Here is a 17,064-nt window from a genome sequence, read left to right as displayed (position 1 = left end):
GCCTTAGCGAGCCTCCTATCACTTACAGGTGGGCCCGGCGGCTTGCCTCGATTTCCCCGACAGGCCGGCTCGTCCTCGTCTCCAAAGTCTCCCCAAACTCGAAAAAAAAGTTAAAAGAACACAAAAATGGAGTAGTGTCCTCCTCCAGTCCTCCTCGGCCTTTCCCCCCGCCACAAAACCCTAGAGCGCGAATGGGGCGGCAGGTGCGCAAGCACGAGGGCTCGCACGGCAAGGTGGACGCGCCGCCGCCGAAGAAGCCGAGGAGCACCGAGCGGCCATTGGCACCGCTCGCCGCCGCCACGACGACCGCCAAGCCAAGGCGTGACGTGGTGAGACCCGCGGCGAGGAAATCCTCGGCTTCGAGCGATCGCGGCCCCGTCGCCCCCGGCAGCGACCTCGAGACGGAAGGTTATAGGCCCCTCACGCCGTCTCCCCCCTTTGCTTCGATGTATGCCGATTCCTCACTTTTTTTTTTAATGTATGGTTGCTGTATAAAGATCGAGCGGCAACGCTTTTGATACTGTGGTGTTATTGGTATGACGTGGTTAATCTGGATAGACAGCAAGAAAAGGAGATTTCAGATTAGAAAAAAAAACTTTGCAAAAAAAAAGAAAGATTAGGAAAAAAGAGAGCTAGTACATTATACCCCCTCCAGTTTTTAATAGATGACGCCATTGATTTCGGACACAATCAGTCATCTTATTAAAAAATTATTTGCAAATGCATAACATATAGATCATGCTTAAAGTACTTTTAATGATAAAACAACTCACAACAAAATAAATTATATTCCATCCTTTTTTAATAGATGACGTTGTTTTTTAACACACATTTGACCATTCGTCCTATTCAAAAGTTTTTTGCAAATTTATAAGATATAAATCATGCTTAAAGTACTTTGCGTGATAAAACAACTCACAACAAAATAAATTATATTCTATCCTTTTTTAATAGATGACGTTGTTGATTTTTGAACACATGTTTGACCATTCGTCTTATTCAAAAGTTTGTCAAACGTATGATAAAAAGTCAACGTTGTCATCTAGTAAAAACGGAGGTAGTAATTACGTACTTTTTTTTAATAAAACGAATGGTCAAACGTGTGATAAAAAGTCAACTCATCTATTAAAAATCAGAGGTAGTAATTACGTAAATTTTTTGAATAAGATGAATGGTCAAACATGTGCCTTAAAATCAGCGGCGTCATCTATTAAAAAAAACGGAGGTAGTATGTTTCAACTACTACCAATATTTTCAACCACTAGAAAAGCTAGTTTTTACTTCTAGTCAGGTCCATGGTCCATTTAACACTGTAAGTTTAGAACCAATTCTATCAGGCAAAAAAAAAAGACAGTAAATTTCACATTGCTCACCTTTATTAACCAAAGTTTCACAAGTCAGTAAAGGTGGCTCAAAGTGAAATTTACTAAAGCAAAGAAATGTCCTTCTCGTCGTCTCCCTGCCCCCAAAACCTAGTGCGAATAGGGCAGCTGGGGCACAAGCACGAGTGCTCGCACAACAAGTTGGATGTGGGGCTGCTGCCCAAAACTCCAAAGGACTCTGACCGTCTGGTGCTTCCACTTGCCCCCGCCCCCACCTCTGAGCTGAGGTGTGAAAATGTGAGATGTGCCGCAGGGAACTCCTCTTTTCGTGTCTGGTAATCCTGGCCTCCATGGTTCATGCGGCTGTGGCCCTGGCAGCGACCTTGACTCTGATGGTAAGGACCCTGAGCTACTGAGATCAGTACTGAGAAATTGCTCGAAATGCCTAGAGATGTATGCAGATTACTGTACAGAGCCCTTGCTTGGAAACCTAAACTATAGTAGTGGTGACCTTTTGCTTCAACCTCAATCTACAATGCACATACAGATTATTTGTTCCAGTAGCTCATTATTTTTTATTGCTATCAATCGGGTAACTAACATTTATAGCATTTTCCTGTGCTGATATCATTTTTCTTCAAAATTTGAGTGAAATGAGAGGATAATAAATGAGGCGGATCGATTAATCTTGCTGTTAGAAGCTCGGGTTCAAATATGCTTTTGTGTTGTGTCACTTGCTAAGTTGAAAAGTTGCATCTTTGTTGGATGGGGATTAACCTTGCTGTTACCAGCTCAGGTCAAAATATGCCTTTGTCACTTGTTGAGTTGAAAAGCTGTATCTTTGTCAGATGGGCATTCTTTTTTTGTGAAATGACCTTCATGATATGTGGAGCCTGCAGATTCAGATGGTCTTGGCTGCTTGACCCCTGACAGCACGAAAGCTACGCTTCAGCAGGATGATTATGGGAAAGGGGAGTACTCTCCGGGTGTGGTTCTATCTAAGACTGGTATGTTTAGGTTTGCCGGTTCTGTTGCTTTTGTGTTAATCATATTTAGTTTCCTTGCTGAGTTTTGAAAATTCTCCTTTTTATGAGGGAGATTCTGTGGTGAAGATGGCAGTAGCTGATGTACAGGACCTGCCTGTTGAAGATTTGAGGGATAATGAAGTGATCACTGTGGATAGTGAAGGCCCTGGCAAGCCTCTCCAGTCAATTCCCCTTGTTCAAGACAAGGATGCAATACAACTTGCGAGAACTTTTGTCAATGAGAAAGTCAAAGAGCTAATGGAAGGTGTCTCAGAGCCAGGAGTCCTGCAGAGTCGTTTGTCTAAAATCACCTCATTCCTTGTTCAGGTGATCTTCCTAAGAATCCTTCTGGCTTGCCTATCCTAGGAAGCAAGTCACATGCAATTATCCTTCTTGTGCAGGCCACCTCTATAGCTGCCGGCCTCCATGATGAAGTCCCTCTACAAATACGTGGACAAACTGCTGCTTTGGTGACCCAAATCTCAGGGCTTGAGCAGCAGGTGGAGGAGCTGTCCAAGAAGCTGTGTAGCACTGAGGATGAGCTTGAGGTGACCAATGCAATGTTGAAAGAGACCCAGGCTGCCATGCTAGAGGCACAATCAGACCGAGCGACCGCCATTACTGCCATGAACAGCCTTGCCATGCGCATGGGAGCTTCATTCGCTAGGCTGGGCACAATACTGGACCCCCCACCCAATGCGGCTGACTCTCTGGAGAAGAGCATTAAGCAGATGACAGCCCTCGTGTCTCTCCTCGGCCCTGTGTCTCACAGCCATAGCTTGAGTCTAGCCAGGAGCAGCCTGACGGTTGGGATTGCGGCATTGCTGTGTCGAGAAAGGGGCATTGAGGGCCTGCGCGAGCCGTCGGGTATGGATACCCGTCAGTTTGTCCGCTCGCAGGGGCCTGAGTTCCACTCCCTGATCTCTCAAGTTGTCGACTCCATGGAGCAGCGGTTGGCCAAGATGGTTGAAGGCAGTGGATGGAGAGATTCTGGAGCTACCAAAGAGCCAGGAAAACCAGCAGACAGTAACAAAGGAACAATGCCTGAACCGCATTAAGTTAGGGTAGTTTCTTTTGATCTCATCTCTAGTAGTACTCTGAGATGAGATGGGCTGATAGTATCTGTTGTAGGGTGTAGCTCAGCTCACTGACTGCCAGTATAGTATGTACAGAGCTCTGGCAGTCTGGTACTCTGGTTCCGTCACCTTGACTTATCCTATCTATGAAGTAATGCAACCTCTAACTTGTTTACATATTACATCTCGATTCTATGAAATGCTCAGAGCTGCTGTTCTTCTTTTGATTTTCAATTGCACTAATTTCGTGGCAACTCCTCGACCATTACTCAGTTTTGTGTTTTTGTCTTTCTGCTTCTTAGGTGAGCTGAAAGAGTGATACAGAAGAAGTCTACTACACAGGTGGCTTTGAGGCGTATATTAGTATTTGTGTATCACAAAAGTGCATATTGTTGCCGCCTTGGTAGTCAAATTATCTTCTATTTCACATTGTTTACCATAATTTTGGAACAAAATACTGCTGATATTACTTTAAGATGACTTCAGTAAGCCCTACAAGCATGTTGGTAGTCAAATTGAAGTTATGATACCGAGTGTATGATGAACCAATGGCAAGTATGTTATCCTTTTAGTGAAACAGTTTTTTCAGTATCCCTATGTTCATATTTAGCCTTTTAGTTTCTGCTCGTTCTTCGACGGTACCCATTGACAGCATGATGTGTTAATTTTTAATGCTGACTTCACAATTCACCAGTACTTTCCTGATTGGTTTTTAAATAGAGTGATGGTTCAACGTGCATACATGTATGAGTTCTCTACTTCTCTTACCAGCAGATGAACTGATGCTTGCTCACATCTTCACTTTATTCAGGACCATGGTGTATCAAATGGTTTGCGTAACTGATGCTATATTTATACACACTTTGCTTGTCTTCTGTAATGAATTATTTAGTTTTACTCTGGTTTTCTCTCCAGTAGTTGACATTTTTTTATGCTGTTGATGACAATGCGGATATGAATTTTAGCTATTGTGTGCAAATATGTACTACTATACTACTTAGAATCCATTTGTTTTCTGTGTAGCAATAATTTGTCATCTTTAGAGTTAAGCCCTTCTTGCTTCTCTGTTCTGGTTCTGCGGCACATGGAAAAGTGAAGATTTTGATCAAACGTCTCGGCCTTTGGTTGGAAATTTTCATAGACAGTGGAAGGACTGAAGAGTGAAGAAGCTATATATTCCTGTGTTGTCAAGATAATTTTAGACTTGTAGTTCAATGGAAAGCTCGCAATGTGATTGATTATCTATCTATCTATTCTATTCTTTCTATTATATTATATATTAAAAGTCCATTAAACTTCCTAGAAACGCTCTTAAGCCGCCACGTGGCACTCATACAAACGCTCCTAGACCACCATGTGGCAATATTTAATCTCATCGTCGATTTTCACTTAAATTGGTGAACCCGTTATTTTACACCATTGGATTAGATCTAATAAACTAAAGAAAATTGTACAAAATTTGAGAAAAAGCAAAACATCCATCCCTCGATTTTCAATTAAATCGGTGAGTCCAACCTTATAAACCGTTATATTAGATTAATTAGACACACATCATCCTCATGTAAAACCCCACCTCTTATCCTGGAGTAAGCACGTAATGTACTTACATAGCCACACTCAATTAAAAAAGTCAATATATACTATGTCATCTAGATCGTTTTACAATATAAAGATCAATTAAACTTCCTCTATAGCGTTTTGTAAGTCATCACGTGTCACATTTTAAAAGTTGGAAAAAAATAGAAATTCAAAGAAAAAACATCTATCCATTAGTTTCAATATAAATCGATGACCAATTATTTTTAAACATTAGATCTTCTTTCTCTTTGAGAAAATATAAGCCGCAACATGACATGTCATAAATATCAAAGAAAAACTTAGAAATATGAGAAAAAAATATTTTTTTCACTTGGATCATTCAGAAAGATTAGAAAAATAATGTCCCCTCCACCTCAGACCCACATCACATTCACACAACACTACGACACTGCCCACCTCCTCCCATCTCTGTCTTAAAGCTCTATGCTTTTCATTCCTCTCAAGTCTTCTTTTTTTATTTTCAGCTATTAAACTAAAAATAAAAACAATCAATAATTGTAGATATTAAAAGGACTATGATTTTAAGCTACACGTATAATTTCTAATCTGATTATTACTTTATTTCTAATTAAACGAACAACTGAAGATCTATATGCTAACATTTTACTATATAAATATATGGCATCTGGGCATACTCGACCGTGTACTTTGCACGTCAACCAAATAGCCATGAAATACTTAAGATAATATCAACGTATATTTCGTCATTATACATCAATATAGAAATATGTATAACTAAATTAAATCAATAGTATCCAAACAAAAATGATAAATTCATGTTTATGTTTTTACCGATGGACACCATCCCTTCCATTTTACATGTCATTCACATTACCATAAGAAACTATAAAAATAATTCAACAACATACATTGCACCATCATATATTGTTTTGCAAACATTCATAACTAAATCAGACATTCTACACAGAAAGAAAAAAGTAGGTCAAATATGATAATATATATGCAACTAAAAAACGAAAAACGCCTTACTTTTGCTTTACACTTACTTTTACTTTCGTTGACATGTTTTCTAAAGAAAATAAGTCTACCTTCTTTTCAAATGATAAAGTAGATTATATATAATTGCTTATAGATATTACTTAAATATGATATAATATAAAGCTAATAGGTTAGAAAATTATAAAAGCAATTAATGCCGACGAAAATAATTTATGGAGAAATCGTGACAGATATTCTCCGTTTAATATTTCGCTCTTATAAGTGTCTCAAACTTAACGTATGACGCATGCCTGTGCGAATGCGCGGGCTACCTTTCTAGTTGTGGTAATGGTGTCTTCTCCCTTCTAAGATTAAAGTGCAGGTAGTATTATAATTTTATTGCCCTAAAATTATAAGCTTTATAGTCGGTTCCTTTTGTTAAGGGCTCATTTGGAATAAACTTAAAATGGAGGAATTTTGTAGGAATAAAATCCTATGGAGATTTTCCTTAGTCTTTCTCCCTCACAAATAATTTTGCACCTCACTTTCAAAGCATCCCAAATATCAAATAATAAATTTGAGCAATTTCCACATTTTATAACTCTAATATTTTCCATGACTTTTTTTTGTTGCCTTTATGATGACCAGTTGCAAAAACAGAATAGGACAAGGCACAATGGAGCATAAACAGGGTGCAGAGCTAGAGCTGACGGGCATATAAGCATATTTGGTGGATGGGAGTGGTGAGAAAGACGTGTGCCAACTGCCAAAGCGTAGCTTCGATCAAGTTTGTTTAGATGAAGTCATGGAATGTGATTATAAGCAAATTTGGAGAATTTTGTCTTTATGCATTCGTAGCAGTTCTGTTCCGTTGCAACTTACGGGCGCTTGGCTAGTTTGGTATAAGTTATTTGTGCTTTCAAAAGTTAGTGCTGTTTTTTCCTTGAGAAAATTTATAGGCACACAAGTCTGTGCGCTCACAAAGCCACTGTTTTGATTTGGTCTTAAAATAACTCCATATTATTTTGGTATAATATTTTTTTTCGCTTACACCGTAGACACACATGCAAACGAGTCTCCTAATATACGCTCAAAGAGACGAAAATCAGAGGCTTTTCCCGGACCTCACTAAAAACTTGTTAAAAGTCCAGTTACATGTTTGTAATATTCGTAAGTACTAGGATTTAAATCCTGGTATGTAAAGTTGTGCACATCCCATGACTACATCATCGTATTACAGGTGTTTCCTCTGGAATAATATACTTATTAGCAAAATGCAACACCGTATCATTGCAAATGTGCCTATTCAGATAAATGTCATTACAATTATTAGTCTATTTGTAGCCGTGCAATTGGAGTTTTACAATTTGTCTATTCTCTTTCACACCAGGATCCTGCAATGCCTTCTACTCCCCCAAGGCGGGTAGCTGCTATTGCCTAAGCTTTCGTCACCCCATCATCGCCGACGAATAGGAGCCATGCCACATACGGATCTATGTAAGGGTCATTGTCTTCCTGCAGCTTCCACTCGTGCCGATATCTGCAAGTTCTTGCTGGGGAGCTGCATAGGAAGGACGCCCCCTCCCACCCCACGGCCGTCATCGACCCCTGCCGGCCCCATCCCCTCTGCATCGCCATTAGCTCTGCCATCGACCAGGAGATGGACCTCCTCTTCACCGCTTCTCCGCCGTCCTTTTGCCAGGGCCACCGACACTAGGGAGATGACTCCCTATGTCCATCTTCCCCGGTGCTGCCTCCCCTCCACCACCGTTAACCGCCACGCCGGTCCTCTATCTCCGCTGTTGACTGCTGAGGACCTACGTGGGAGAGAGACGGGAGGGAGAGAGAGAGAGAGGGGACACGAGATACGCGGAATGAGTGGTTGGAAAGAGCACGATATTTTCTTATTCATTGGGGGCTTAATAGGTAACGTTTTCGAAGGATAGAGACAAGTTGTGTCTTTGCAATGGTAAATTCCTTTCAACTTTTTTGAATGAAAAAAATGATTTTAAAAGATGTCCAAATTAAAATACCCCGTCAAGTTTCAAGGATCCAATTAACCCAAAGCCTAAGACAACCTAATGGGCCTCCAGGCCTCATAATTTTCTCGTGGAGGCCCATTAAAGATCTCCTCTTCTTCTTCTTCCTCTTTCGTCTCCCTCCACCCAAAACCCTAGCCGCTCGGCTCGCGCGTCCAAACCCTAGCTAGCTATCGAGGAGGAGGAGGAGGAGCATGGGGGGATCGCGCCGCAAGCTCAAGCGCTCCCGCGCCCAGGTGAAGGTGGGCCTGCCGCGCAAGAAGCCGCGGGAGTTCAAGCCGGCCTTCGACCTGCCCGAGGCGCTCGCCGCCGCCGCCGCGGCCGAGGGCGGCGGCCACGCGCCGAGCTGGGACGCGGAGGGAAGCGTGGTGAAGAACTACGCCGCGTTCGGGGTCGTCGCGAACCCGAACCTCCTCGGCGCGCACGCCCGCGGCACGCCGCGCCTCGTCCAGAGCGCGCCGCTCCAGGCGCCCGACATCGACGCGGCGCGCGCCCCCGTTGACGAGTTCGAGCCCGTCGACTCCGGCAGCGACCTCGAGTCCGACGGTCAGTCCTCCCCCGGTTCCCCTTTCCACTCGCTCGTTCCTGCCTTGTGAAAGCTGATAGCTTCATGTTTAAATCATATTTGTGGTTGGGTATGGTTTGTGGGATATGATGCTGGAGTATATTCGATTTCGGTTGAACTTTGAACGATTGTTTTTAAGTGGCTAAAACGCGCAGTATGATGAGGCCATTACGAAAACATGCTCATTTGAATCTAATATGCTCTGGGATCCTTGATTTTGAGCATTTTGGCAAGAAATTGGTACTAATCTGATTAGTTCTGAGCTTTGGGCAAGCATAATCACTGTGGCTGATGTGATGCTTCAATACAGCAATGCTTGATCAACTTTAAACATCGACATAGCATCAAAAAGAGATAGACCAATTGGTATGCAAAATTATTGGCAGTGTATGTATGTAATGTTTGGATAAATTACAGGTCATGTCAGGTTGGGATCATCTTGAATTCAGCCAGTAGTCTGTGGACAAGAAAACCATACCTGTGAAAATCAAAGAAGCACCATAGTATGCTGATTGGAATCGAACCATATTGATTTCTGATTATATGCACATTCGATCTGAAATATATCTATTGATTGTTTACCCAGAGTAAGCAGGCCAGTATCATGTATTTATGAATTATGAGCATTTGCTTAAGAAATGTTTAAGATGATATGTTGACCAAAGATAATACTCTGTAAATAGAATGTGAATAATACACTGGTCGCCACTGAAGATAATAATACAAGTCCCATGGGCGGAATTTGCTTTATATGTGTAAACATGCAATGTATTGGAAAACAGATGCTTTTAACATTTTCTTTCAATGTTACGATATTATAGTTTTTCCCCACCTTTCCATTTCAAAAGTGTCAGTGGCCTGTTTTATTTTCATGTAGACCTGAAAATTATTGGAGACATTGTTTTAAATAATCTTTTTCTCTTTTCTGTTGCTAATTTATATCTGCAGTATTAAACTGAAATACTCACCCCAGCTGTGCGATCACATTATAGTTCTTTTATGCTTTCTTTGGGCATGTTGATATATGGCAGTAGAACATGTTAGAAGTTCAATTGGTATAGTTTTGCATGTTCTTTGATTAGCAGTTCATGTGATCATGCTTGTCATAGTGGTCAAGGTATGCTATTATCATTCATTAATTTGTTACTTAGTTATGACACAGAATTTTGCATAAGAATATGCTTGTGATCTTACTAGCAGAACGTCAACGCTTTGTAAACTCATGCATAAGTTTCTTTGGACTGTAGATCTGAAATCTGCACTTGGAAAGCAGAGGCGGGATGGGAAATCTGCACCTTTGGAACCACTGACAAAAGTTCAACGGATTTATATTGGCAGATTAATAGAGAAGCATGGTGATGACTACAAGGTATATGAAAGTATTCAAATTACATTGGGTGCTATGTTCAATTTTACTTCTCAATGGAGTTCATAATCAATGGATACTTGAATTTTGAAAATGTGAACTGAAAAGATATTATGTTTGCAGGCCATGTTCATGGATATCAAGCTGAACACGATGCAACACTCGGTTGGTACCCTGAAAAAGCTATGTGAAAGATACCATGTTGTTGGCAAGAGCATCATCCATCCTCTGAAGTAGTATCATACGAGTGTTTAGGATTCTCTTTCACTGTGTACCGTATTCCTCTTGCTCCCACTAATGGGAAGAAAATTTTGCCTATGAAAATTGGTGTATGCATTACTGTACTACTGTGGTTTGAGATTACTATCAGAGAAGATGGCGTGCGCTCTGTACCTCGAGGAAAATCATGAAAGTCGTAACTAATTCAGAATTGTTCTGTACTCTTTTGCTTGGGGTCGTGTGAATTCAGCTGATATGATTGCCATGATTACTAGCAACTTATAATTTGCTGGCACCAACAACTTACCCTGTGATTTATTCTCAAACGTCCCTGTAATCGCCTGCTTTTTATCTCTTCATGTGCATCTGACAAGTGTGCAGTTCCTACCTTGTTGCACTTAAGAGTGATGAAGATCACTCTTGTCTAGTTCTGTTCCTTGTTTTTATTTATTTATTTCTGGAAGTATAGTAGATTGCTTCAGGTCACTTTCAGCTACTGGAACAACTGGCTTTCGCAGTCCTGGATTCCGCATTCTGTAGATTTTTCTTGCCCTATGGAGGCATATTGATGATGAATTAGGTTTATAATTTGAAAGATGAAACGCCACTTGTTTGTTCAAGTTTCATGCCAATGCATGCTCGTTTGCTCATTAATCATTGATGTTTTTCTTCTCCGTAGGTTACAGCATGACAACCTATCCCTTACCAAATAAGAGCTGGTAAAAACTAGAGAAATGGACCAGTTTGGATCTGAAAATCTGGAGGTGGGGTTATTTCGCAGTCTTCGTAATTGGAATCAAAGAAATCTTACCGTAGTAAACCCGTCGGTCCAAATATATAGATAAAAATCACTATATCTTAAAATGAGGTTGCAAAACAAATCTGAAAATTGCTGTCTTAACGTTATAACACAAATGTAAACAAGATTTAGCAATTTTTACAAGAAATAGAACAAAACGATGGCCTATATAAAAAAAAACAAAAGGACAGTTGTTCGAGAGTCCCATCGGTTGGCCTAATAAGTCAAAGCAAAAGCTATAATTTACATTGACTTTTAAGTCGATAAGAACAAATAAATAAAAATTTTATCTAAAAATTAATTTTTACTCCCTAATAAACTGTTTTGGTACATTAGAATATACTCCCTCCGTTTTTTAATAGATGACGCCGTTGACTTTTGAACATATGTTTGACTATTCGTTTTATTCAAAAAAAATTTATATAAATGTATAGATATAAATCATGCTTAAAGTATTTTGAGCGATAAAACAACTCACAATAAAATAAATTATAATTACGTAATTTTTTTTAATAAGACGAATGGTTAAGGGCCCCTTTGAATCACAGGAATGAAAAAACGGAGGAATAGGAAAAACATAGGATTCTGACATGAATGAGGGCCCCTTTGAATCGCAGGAATGATAAAACGGAGAAATAGGAAAAACGTAGGATTCTGACAGGAATGCAGGTGTAAAACAGAGGATTGGAAAATACAGAAAAAACACAGGAATAACCGTTTGATTGGACCACAGGAAAAACGCATGAATCGGATGAGAGAGATAGACTCAAAGGAATTTTTCTAAGAGGTTGGACCTCTTGCTAACTTTCCTCCAAAATCTCTATAGGATTAGCCATTACATGGGAATTTTAAAGGATAGTATAGGATTCAATCCTTTGTTTCAAAGGCTTTCATAGGAATTTTTTTCATAGGATTGAAATCCTTCAAATTTCCTACACTTTTCCTACGAATCAAAGGGGCCCTGAAAGTATAAAATAGAGGATTGCAAAACACAGGAAAAACGTAGAAATGACCGTTTGATTGGACCACAGGAAAAACATAGGAATTTGAGAAGAGATAAAGACTCAAAGGATTTCTTCCATGAGGTTCTACCTCTTGTTAAAATTCCTCCAAAACTTATATGGGAAGAGGCATTTCATAGTAATTTCATAGGATTTCATAGGGTTTATTCCTTTGATTCAAAGGGTTTTGTAGGAAAAATTCCTATAGGAATAAAATCCTCTAAAATTCCTATGAATTTCCTCTGAATTAAAGGAGCCCTAAACATGTGATAAAAATCAACGAAGATAGGATAGTTAGTAGCAATCAAAGCTCCGAGAAAGGAAAAAGTAAAGGAATCGGGCCTTCGTCTCCAAAGTCCAAATCTCACCGTCGCGAGTTCGGGACCCCTCTCGCTCCCTCGCGATTCCCCCACTCTCCTTCTCGCGGAGCAATTAAAGGACACAACGCGTCGCGAGGTCGCGCCGCCGCGAAACCCCACTTCTTCTTCGCCGCCGGCCGCCTCGCCTCGCCTCTTCCTCCCCGCAGCATCATCCTCTCTCCCCCGGTTCCCCGGCGGCGGCGGCGAGCGGCCTCGCAGCTTCGCCAAGTCCCCACTCCCTCCATCCCCAGGTACGCACGACCTCCCTCCCCCATCCTCTCTTCCTCCTCCGGACGCCACCGCGCCGCTGGCATCTTCGCCTCATCCCGGCGGCGTCCCGTTGTTCCCAGCCGAAGACGCCGAGCACCACCGCCACCGGTACCAAACCCTAGATCCGCACTGCCTTCCGATGATGTGTTAGTGCGGGCGGGGGTAGGGGAACTTGGCATGCGGGCGGCAAATATCTTTGCATTGAGGCTTCGTGCGTTATATATATATTTTTGGATGTTTGAATTAGGTTGGGTTTTAGAGAGATTGTGCCAAGAATCCTGCTCACTGATGCGCTATAGAAGTAAGAGCTGTAGCGCTTCGATAATTTAGCATCTCTACTCTGCAGTCTGTAGATGCGTGCTTAAATTTCTTCATGTGAATTAGTAAGTTCTAGCTACAACCAGACATGATAAATTATAAATTGCAAATATTACGAAGGTTTGAGATGGTGGGGGGGAAGAAGCACTGACACACGCTGTTGCTTGCATAGCTTGTTAATTCGATAATGAACTGCTACCAGTGCTTCAAAGTGTTGCTGATTGCTCCTACCCAAATCGTAGCCGGCATCTCTATTCTGTTCTGAGTAATCTTTGTTAGTGCGGTTGCAAGGTTAGGCAATAACATACTGTTTAGTTCAAGCCATCTCCAGCCTTCAATCCCTTGTTTCCAGTCAGGTGGTAGCCCCGGCCTCTGGGTCATTAGGCATCACCAGCCACCTCCATCTCTTTCTGGCCCTGAGCATCAACTTCTTTCAATACCTCCACACTCTTTGGGGTCGTTAGCTGCATGAGCATTCTGTCTTTAGGTCTAGCAAAATGAAGTGATCCTTTGTGGTCTATCAGTACCAATAATAGCCCCATCGTTTGGCCTAAACAGCCAAAGAATAAGCTAAAATTTGAATTTTTGAACTTGATTTTGAAGTTGATTTTGAAATGCTTTTAACGTAATTTTTGTTAATGTTGGCTTTTAAGTCGCTACGAACAAATCTACAAAAGTTTTACTTATAAATTAATTTTAATTTTCTAATAAGCCAAATAAGCCATTTTGGCCAAATGGGCAACCGATGGGAGCCATGAGTTAGTAACCCATTTGCTCAACCATGCGTCTTGATTTTTTTTCTTTAAATTGTTCCGATCAATTGATGTGCATGTTAAATTTTCCACTGGAAAGTCCGTAATCTCTTGGGGTATTACATGCAGAGATCATAAGAGTCTTTAAACCAATAGCTGAATAGCAATATGGATGTATTTTCCTTTGTGGTCTAGCAGTACCAGTAAGTCAGTAACCCATTTGTTCAACCATGTGTCTTGAATTTTTTTTTTTTTTTAGAAATTGTGCTGTTTGATTGATGTGCCTATTAAATTATACACTTGAAAGTCTGTAGTCAGTATTGCTTGTTATTCCTGACTGACTTATTACCAGCATTAATCTATATTTGCACTCTGTTATGGTTCTGCAGGTTAGCATTTGACAGCCATGGCAAAGCATCATCCTGATCTCATCATGTGCAGGAAGCAGCCTGGCATTGCGATTGGTCGTTTATGTGAGAAATGTGATGGCAAGTGTGTCATCTGTGACTCCTACGTGCGCCCGTGTACGCTTGTTCGGGTCTGTGATGAGTGCAACTATGGATCCTTCCAGGGAAGGTGTGTTATCTGTGGAGGGGTTGGCATCTCAGATGCTTACTACTGCAAGGAGTGCACTCAGCAAGAAAAGGACCGAGATGGATGTCCTAAGATTGTCAACCTTGGAAGCGCCAAGACCGATCTCTTCTATGAGCGCAAGAAATATGGTTTTAAGAAGAGATGATCAGGAAGGTGGATTTGTCTGGTCCTTCTGGTCTCGCTGTGATTTTTGTTGCACGGATATAACTGCTAAGTCAACAGCTTTGTATTCATGGTCTGCTTTGATACTAATATGAGATAGCATCGCTGATGTTTGCTGTAATGTTACTTGTATGAAATGGTCTACATTCTCAAGTCTGCATTTGCACTTATGCAGTAGGTACCTGATGTTAATGACTATGATTGTTGACATGAAATGCGAACTGAGATATGGAGTACATTTTAGTCTTATATTGTGTATACTATGCATTAGCTGTTCGAACGACCTGATATATGGTTGTCAGCTGGGGAAAACAATAATAGTACAAGTCTAGAATGCCACATGCCCACATCCGTTGGTATATTTTTCTGCAGTGACATTGCCCTGAGAGATGCAGAGCAAGCTGGCCTTCTTGCCTCATGTTACACCGTTATGCGCCTGAAAAATGTTTCCCAGGGGCGTCTTATTATTTTTTGGACCCACCAAGGCACCAACAAACACGTACCCCTTCCATCCAAAAAAAAAAAAAAACTAACCTCGTACTAGGATGGGACGCATCGTAGTTCCATCCAAAAAAACCCAACCTCATACTAGGATGGGATATAGTACGAAGGATGGGATCTAGTACGAGGTTGGGATATAGGACGAAGGATGGGATCTAGTACGAGGTTGGGTTTTTTTTGGACAAAGGGAGTACGTTACAACCGTGCAATTTGCAAAGGCAAAGTACTAATGTGTCCGTGATATAAGAAGTTTTAGAATTGGACACGAGTAGAAAGTTGATGAAACTAAATGAGGAAATGTTACGATTGGTTGAGAAAATAAGATAGATATGAAACTTAAATGATGAAAGGTCGTAAGAAAATATAGATGAAAAAACTAAACTTACTGCAGTTGGCCAACAACTTAGAATCAAGCTCGGCTTTTCTTCAAGCAATCATAGATAGCAATCGGTCTTCAAAAGGAATAGAACCAATTTGGTTCGCTGCTTGCACCTACACGCTATGGAAATCCCGCAACAACAGAGTGTTTGAAGGTCAGCTTGACAACCTACAGCACATCACACAACAAGTCTGAGACACCCTTGATCTTTGGAGCATGAGAACCAATAAATCAAACAGGCAGAAAATTCAATCCTGGTGTACCAGTACCACATATAAGAACCCTTGTTTATATCTTTGTAAATCCACCCCCCCCCCCCCCAGTTCTCTTTTCTTTTTGTTTTTGTTTCTTCTCTTCTTCCTTATCGTTTTTTTCCCTTTCTGTTCTAGGTTAACTATAACCTCTAACTTGTAACCTGAAAACCTCATTTCTATTAATGAAATGATTGCAAGGTGGAGCGTGCTCTACCTTCTTCAGTCAAAAAAAAAAAGAAAATATAGATAAATAAGTTATTATATTTTGAGATAAATTTTGATTTTGGGACGCAGAGCATATGCACGTATAAATCACCTTAAAGGCTGAAGTCCACCGATATCCACGAACGAATTAAGCCCACTTAGTTCCAGTCAACGAATTCAGGCCCGAGCGAATTAAGCCCACCTATTACCAACCAACTAATTCAGTCTATCAGTGAATTCGGCCCAGATACTTCTGTTCAATTAATTCGGCCCACTGGTAGGCCACCACTAAAATCAGCCTGGTTAATCATCATCACCAAATTTGGCGGTCGAATGAATTTGGCCCACAAACGAATCCAGCCCACACGACGGACACGATTTATTCCGCCAACAGATAGAACCAAGGATAGAACATTTATTCAAATGCCACATTTTTTTTATGACACGCATACACATCACTGCACATGCAACGCGACACTTACACCCTCCGTGAACGCGTCCTTTTAACACATGTTGTAGTAGACAACAACTGAGCAACATACAATCTCGTTGAAAAATCACGTATATGTTTCCTTAAAGTGGATTGCATAGGTGAAGTGACACGTCTTCATTCTCTCAGATAATCTGTGACATGTCTTCATCAGGTTGTATTTCCTTTTTGTCCCCTTTGTGAAAGATATCGCCGTGTTGAACATATCCGCGGTCAAAATGATTTGAAGATGTGGCTTGCAGGAATATGATCAAATCAACGATGGGCCATCCTCATATGTCATGGTAAAACGGCCACCTTGTTTTGAACAATGGCAGGGCTCTACAATTGGTCTCTGCGACTTTCTGCTGTGGATGATATATCTTGCCAGGGATATGATCATGCATGTGTCCATGGCATTTACTTTTGACTTATGCCAACCTGACTTATCCTAATTAATCAATGTATAAAGAGGAGATGAAATTGTTATTTGGGAATGATTGGTAAGTTGATCGGTGCTGGCTCCAATGGCCTGTATGCATGCATGGACATGCAGAGTCAACGCATGTGGCTATCATCTCTGCTCCTCTCTGATCATCCATGCTCAGCAAATATCTCTCTGCTCAGCGATATCAAGACAGTGTCAGGTTGATGATTTCGTGATCCAAGCGACTCCAGTTCGGTCTCAGCCATGGCCATGAAAGAAAGCACGGAAAGATGCAGAGATATTGTCAGGCCATCTCCAAATCTCCAATGCAGGTGCTTATCAAAAGATAACTATTTTGTCTTAAAGCCACGTAGAGCAAGAGGTGCTCTAATTAATCCTAAAGCAGTGATATGCTTGATGAAGCA

The 17,064-nt window shown here is 41.0% G+C and overlaps 3 protein-coding genes across 4 annotated transcripts; all 3 read left to right on the top strand.

The window, feature by feature from the left end:
* Window positions 1-112: 112 nt before the first annotated feature.
* Window positions 113-3,865, top strand: LOC4338565 (uncharacterized). Of its 2 annotated transcripts, XR_001545844.3 has the most exons (5): window positions 113-408; window positions 2,222-2,329; window positions 2,421-2,674; window positions 2,749-3,574; window positions 3,726-3,865. XR_001545844.3 is itself a non-coding variant. In XM_015782819.3 (4 exons), the coding sequence occupies exons 1-4, from the start codon at window positions 192-194 to the stop codon at window positions 3,403-3,405; spliced, it is 1,236 nt and encodes a 411-aa protein (XP_015638305.1). In that variant the 5' UTR covers window positions 113-191; the 3' UTR covers window positions 3,406-3,600. The 2 variants fall into 2 exon arrangements, 1 of the variants encoding a protein (XP_015638305.1); XM_015782819.3 differs by lacking the exon at window positions 3,726-3,865 and having other exon boundaries at window positions 2,749-3,600.
* Window positions 3,866-8,144: 4,279 nt separating this feature from the next.
* LOC4338564 (nucleolar protein 16) lies at window positions 8,145-10,375 on the top strand. The gene is made up of 3 exons (XM_015782474.3): window positions 8,145-8,546; window positions 9,813-9,934; window positions 10,055-10,375. The coding sequence occupies exons 1-3, from the start codon at window positions 8,195-8,197 to the stop codon at window positions 10,166-10,168; spliced, it is 588 nt and encodes a 195-aa protein (XP_015637960.1). The 5' UTR covers window positions 8,145-8,194; the 3' UTR covers window positions 10,169-10,375.
* Window positions 10,376-12,414: 2,039 nt separating this feature from the next.
* LOC4338563 (PHD finger-like domain-containing protein 5A) lies at window positions 12,415-14,654 on the top strand. The gene is made up of 2 exons (XM_015782430.3): window positions 12,415-12,560; window positions 14,039-14,654. The coding sequence occupies exon 2, from the start codon at window positions 14,056-14,058 to the stop codon at window positions 14,386-14,388; it is 333 nt and encodes a 110-aa protein (XP_015637916.1). The 5' UTR covers window positions 12,415-12,560; window positions 14,039-14,055; the 3' UTR covers window positions 14,389-14,654.
* Window positions 14,655-17,064: the final 2,410 nt, after the last annotated feature.

The sequence above is a fragment of the Oryza sativa genome, chromosome 5 (genome assembly GCF_034140825.1).
Source record: "Oryza sativa Japonica Group chromosome 5, ASM3414082v1".
Taxonomy (NCBI): Eukaryota; Viridiplantae; Streptophyta; class Magnoliopsida; order Poales; family Poaceae; genus Oryza; species Oryza sativa.
The sequence above is the reverse complement of the archived record's forward strand: the minus strand, read 5'-3'. Positions and strand labels throughout refer to the sequence as shown.

Excerpts from the sequence above, each read along its gene's own strand:
- LOC4338565 (XM_015782819.3), top strand. The coding sequence starts at position 192 with ATGGGGCGGCAGGTGCGCAAGCACGAGGGCTCGCACGGCAAGGTGGAC. Across the intron at positions 409-2,221 it reads CAGCGACCTCGAGACGGAAG|ATTCAGATGGTCTTGGCTGC; the intron begins GTTATAGGCCCC and ends TGGAGCCTGCAG. Across the intron at positions 2,675-2,748 it reads TCACCTCATTCCTTGTTCAG|GCCACCTCTATAGCTGCCGG; the intron begins GTGATCTTCCTA and ends CTTCTTGTGCAG.
- LOC4338564 (XM_015782474.3), top strand. The coding sequence starts at position 8,195 with ATGGGGGGATCGCGCCGCAAGCTCAAGCGCTCCCGCGCCCAGGTGAAG. Across the intron at positions 8,547-9,812 it reads CAGCGACCTCGAGTCCGACG|ATCTGAAATCTGCACTTGGA; the intron begins GTCAGTCCTCCC and ends TTTGGACTGTAG. Across the intron at positions 9,935-10,054 it reads AGCATGGTGATGACTACAAG|GCCATGTTCATGGATATCAA; the intron begins GTATATGAAAGT and ends TTATGTTTGCAG.
- LOC4338563 (XM_015782430.3), top strand. The coding sequence starts at position 14,056 with ATGGCAAAGCATCATCCTGATCTCATCATGTGCAGGAAGCAGCCTGGC.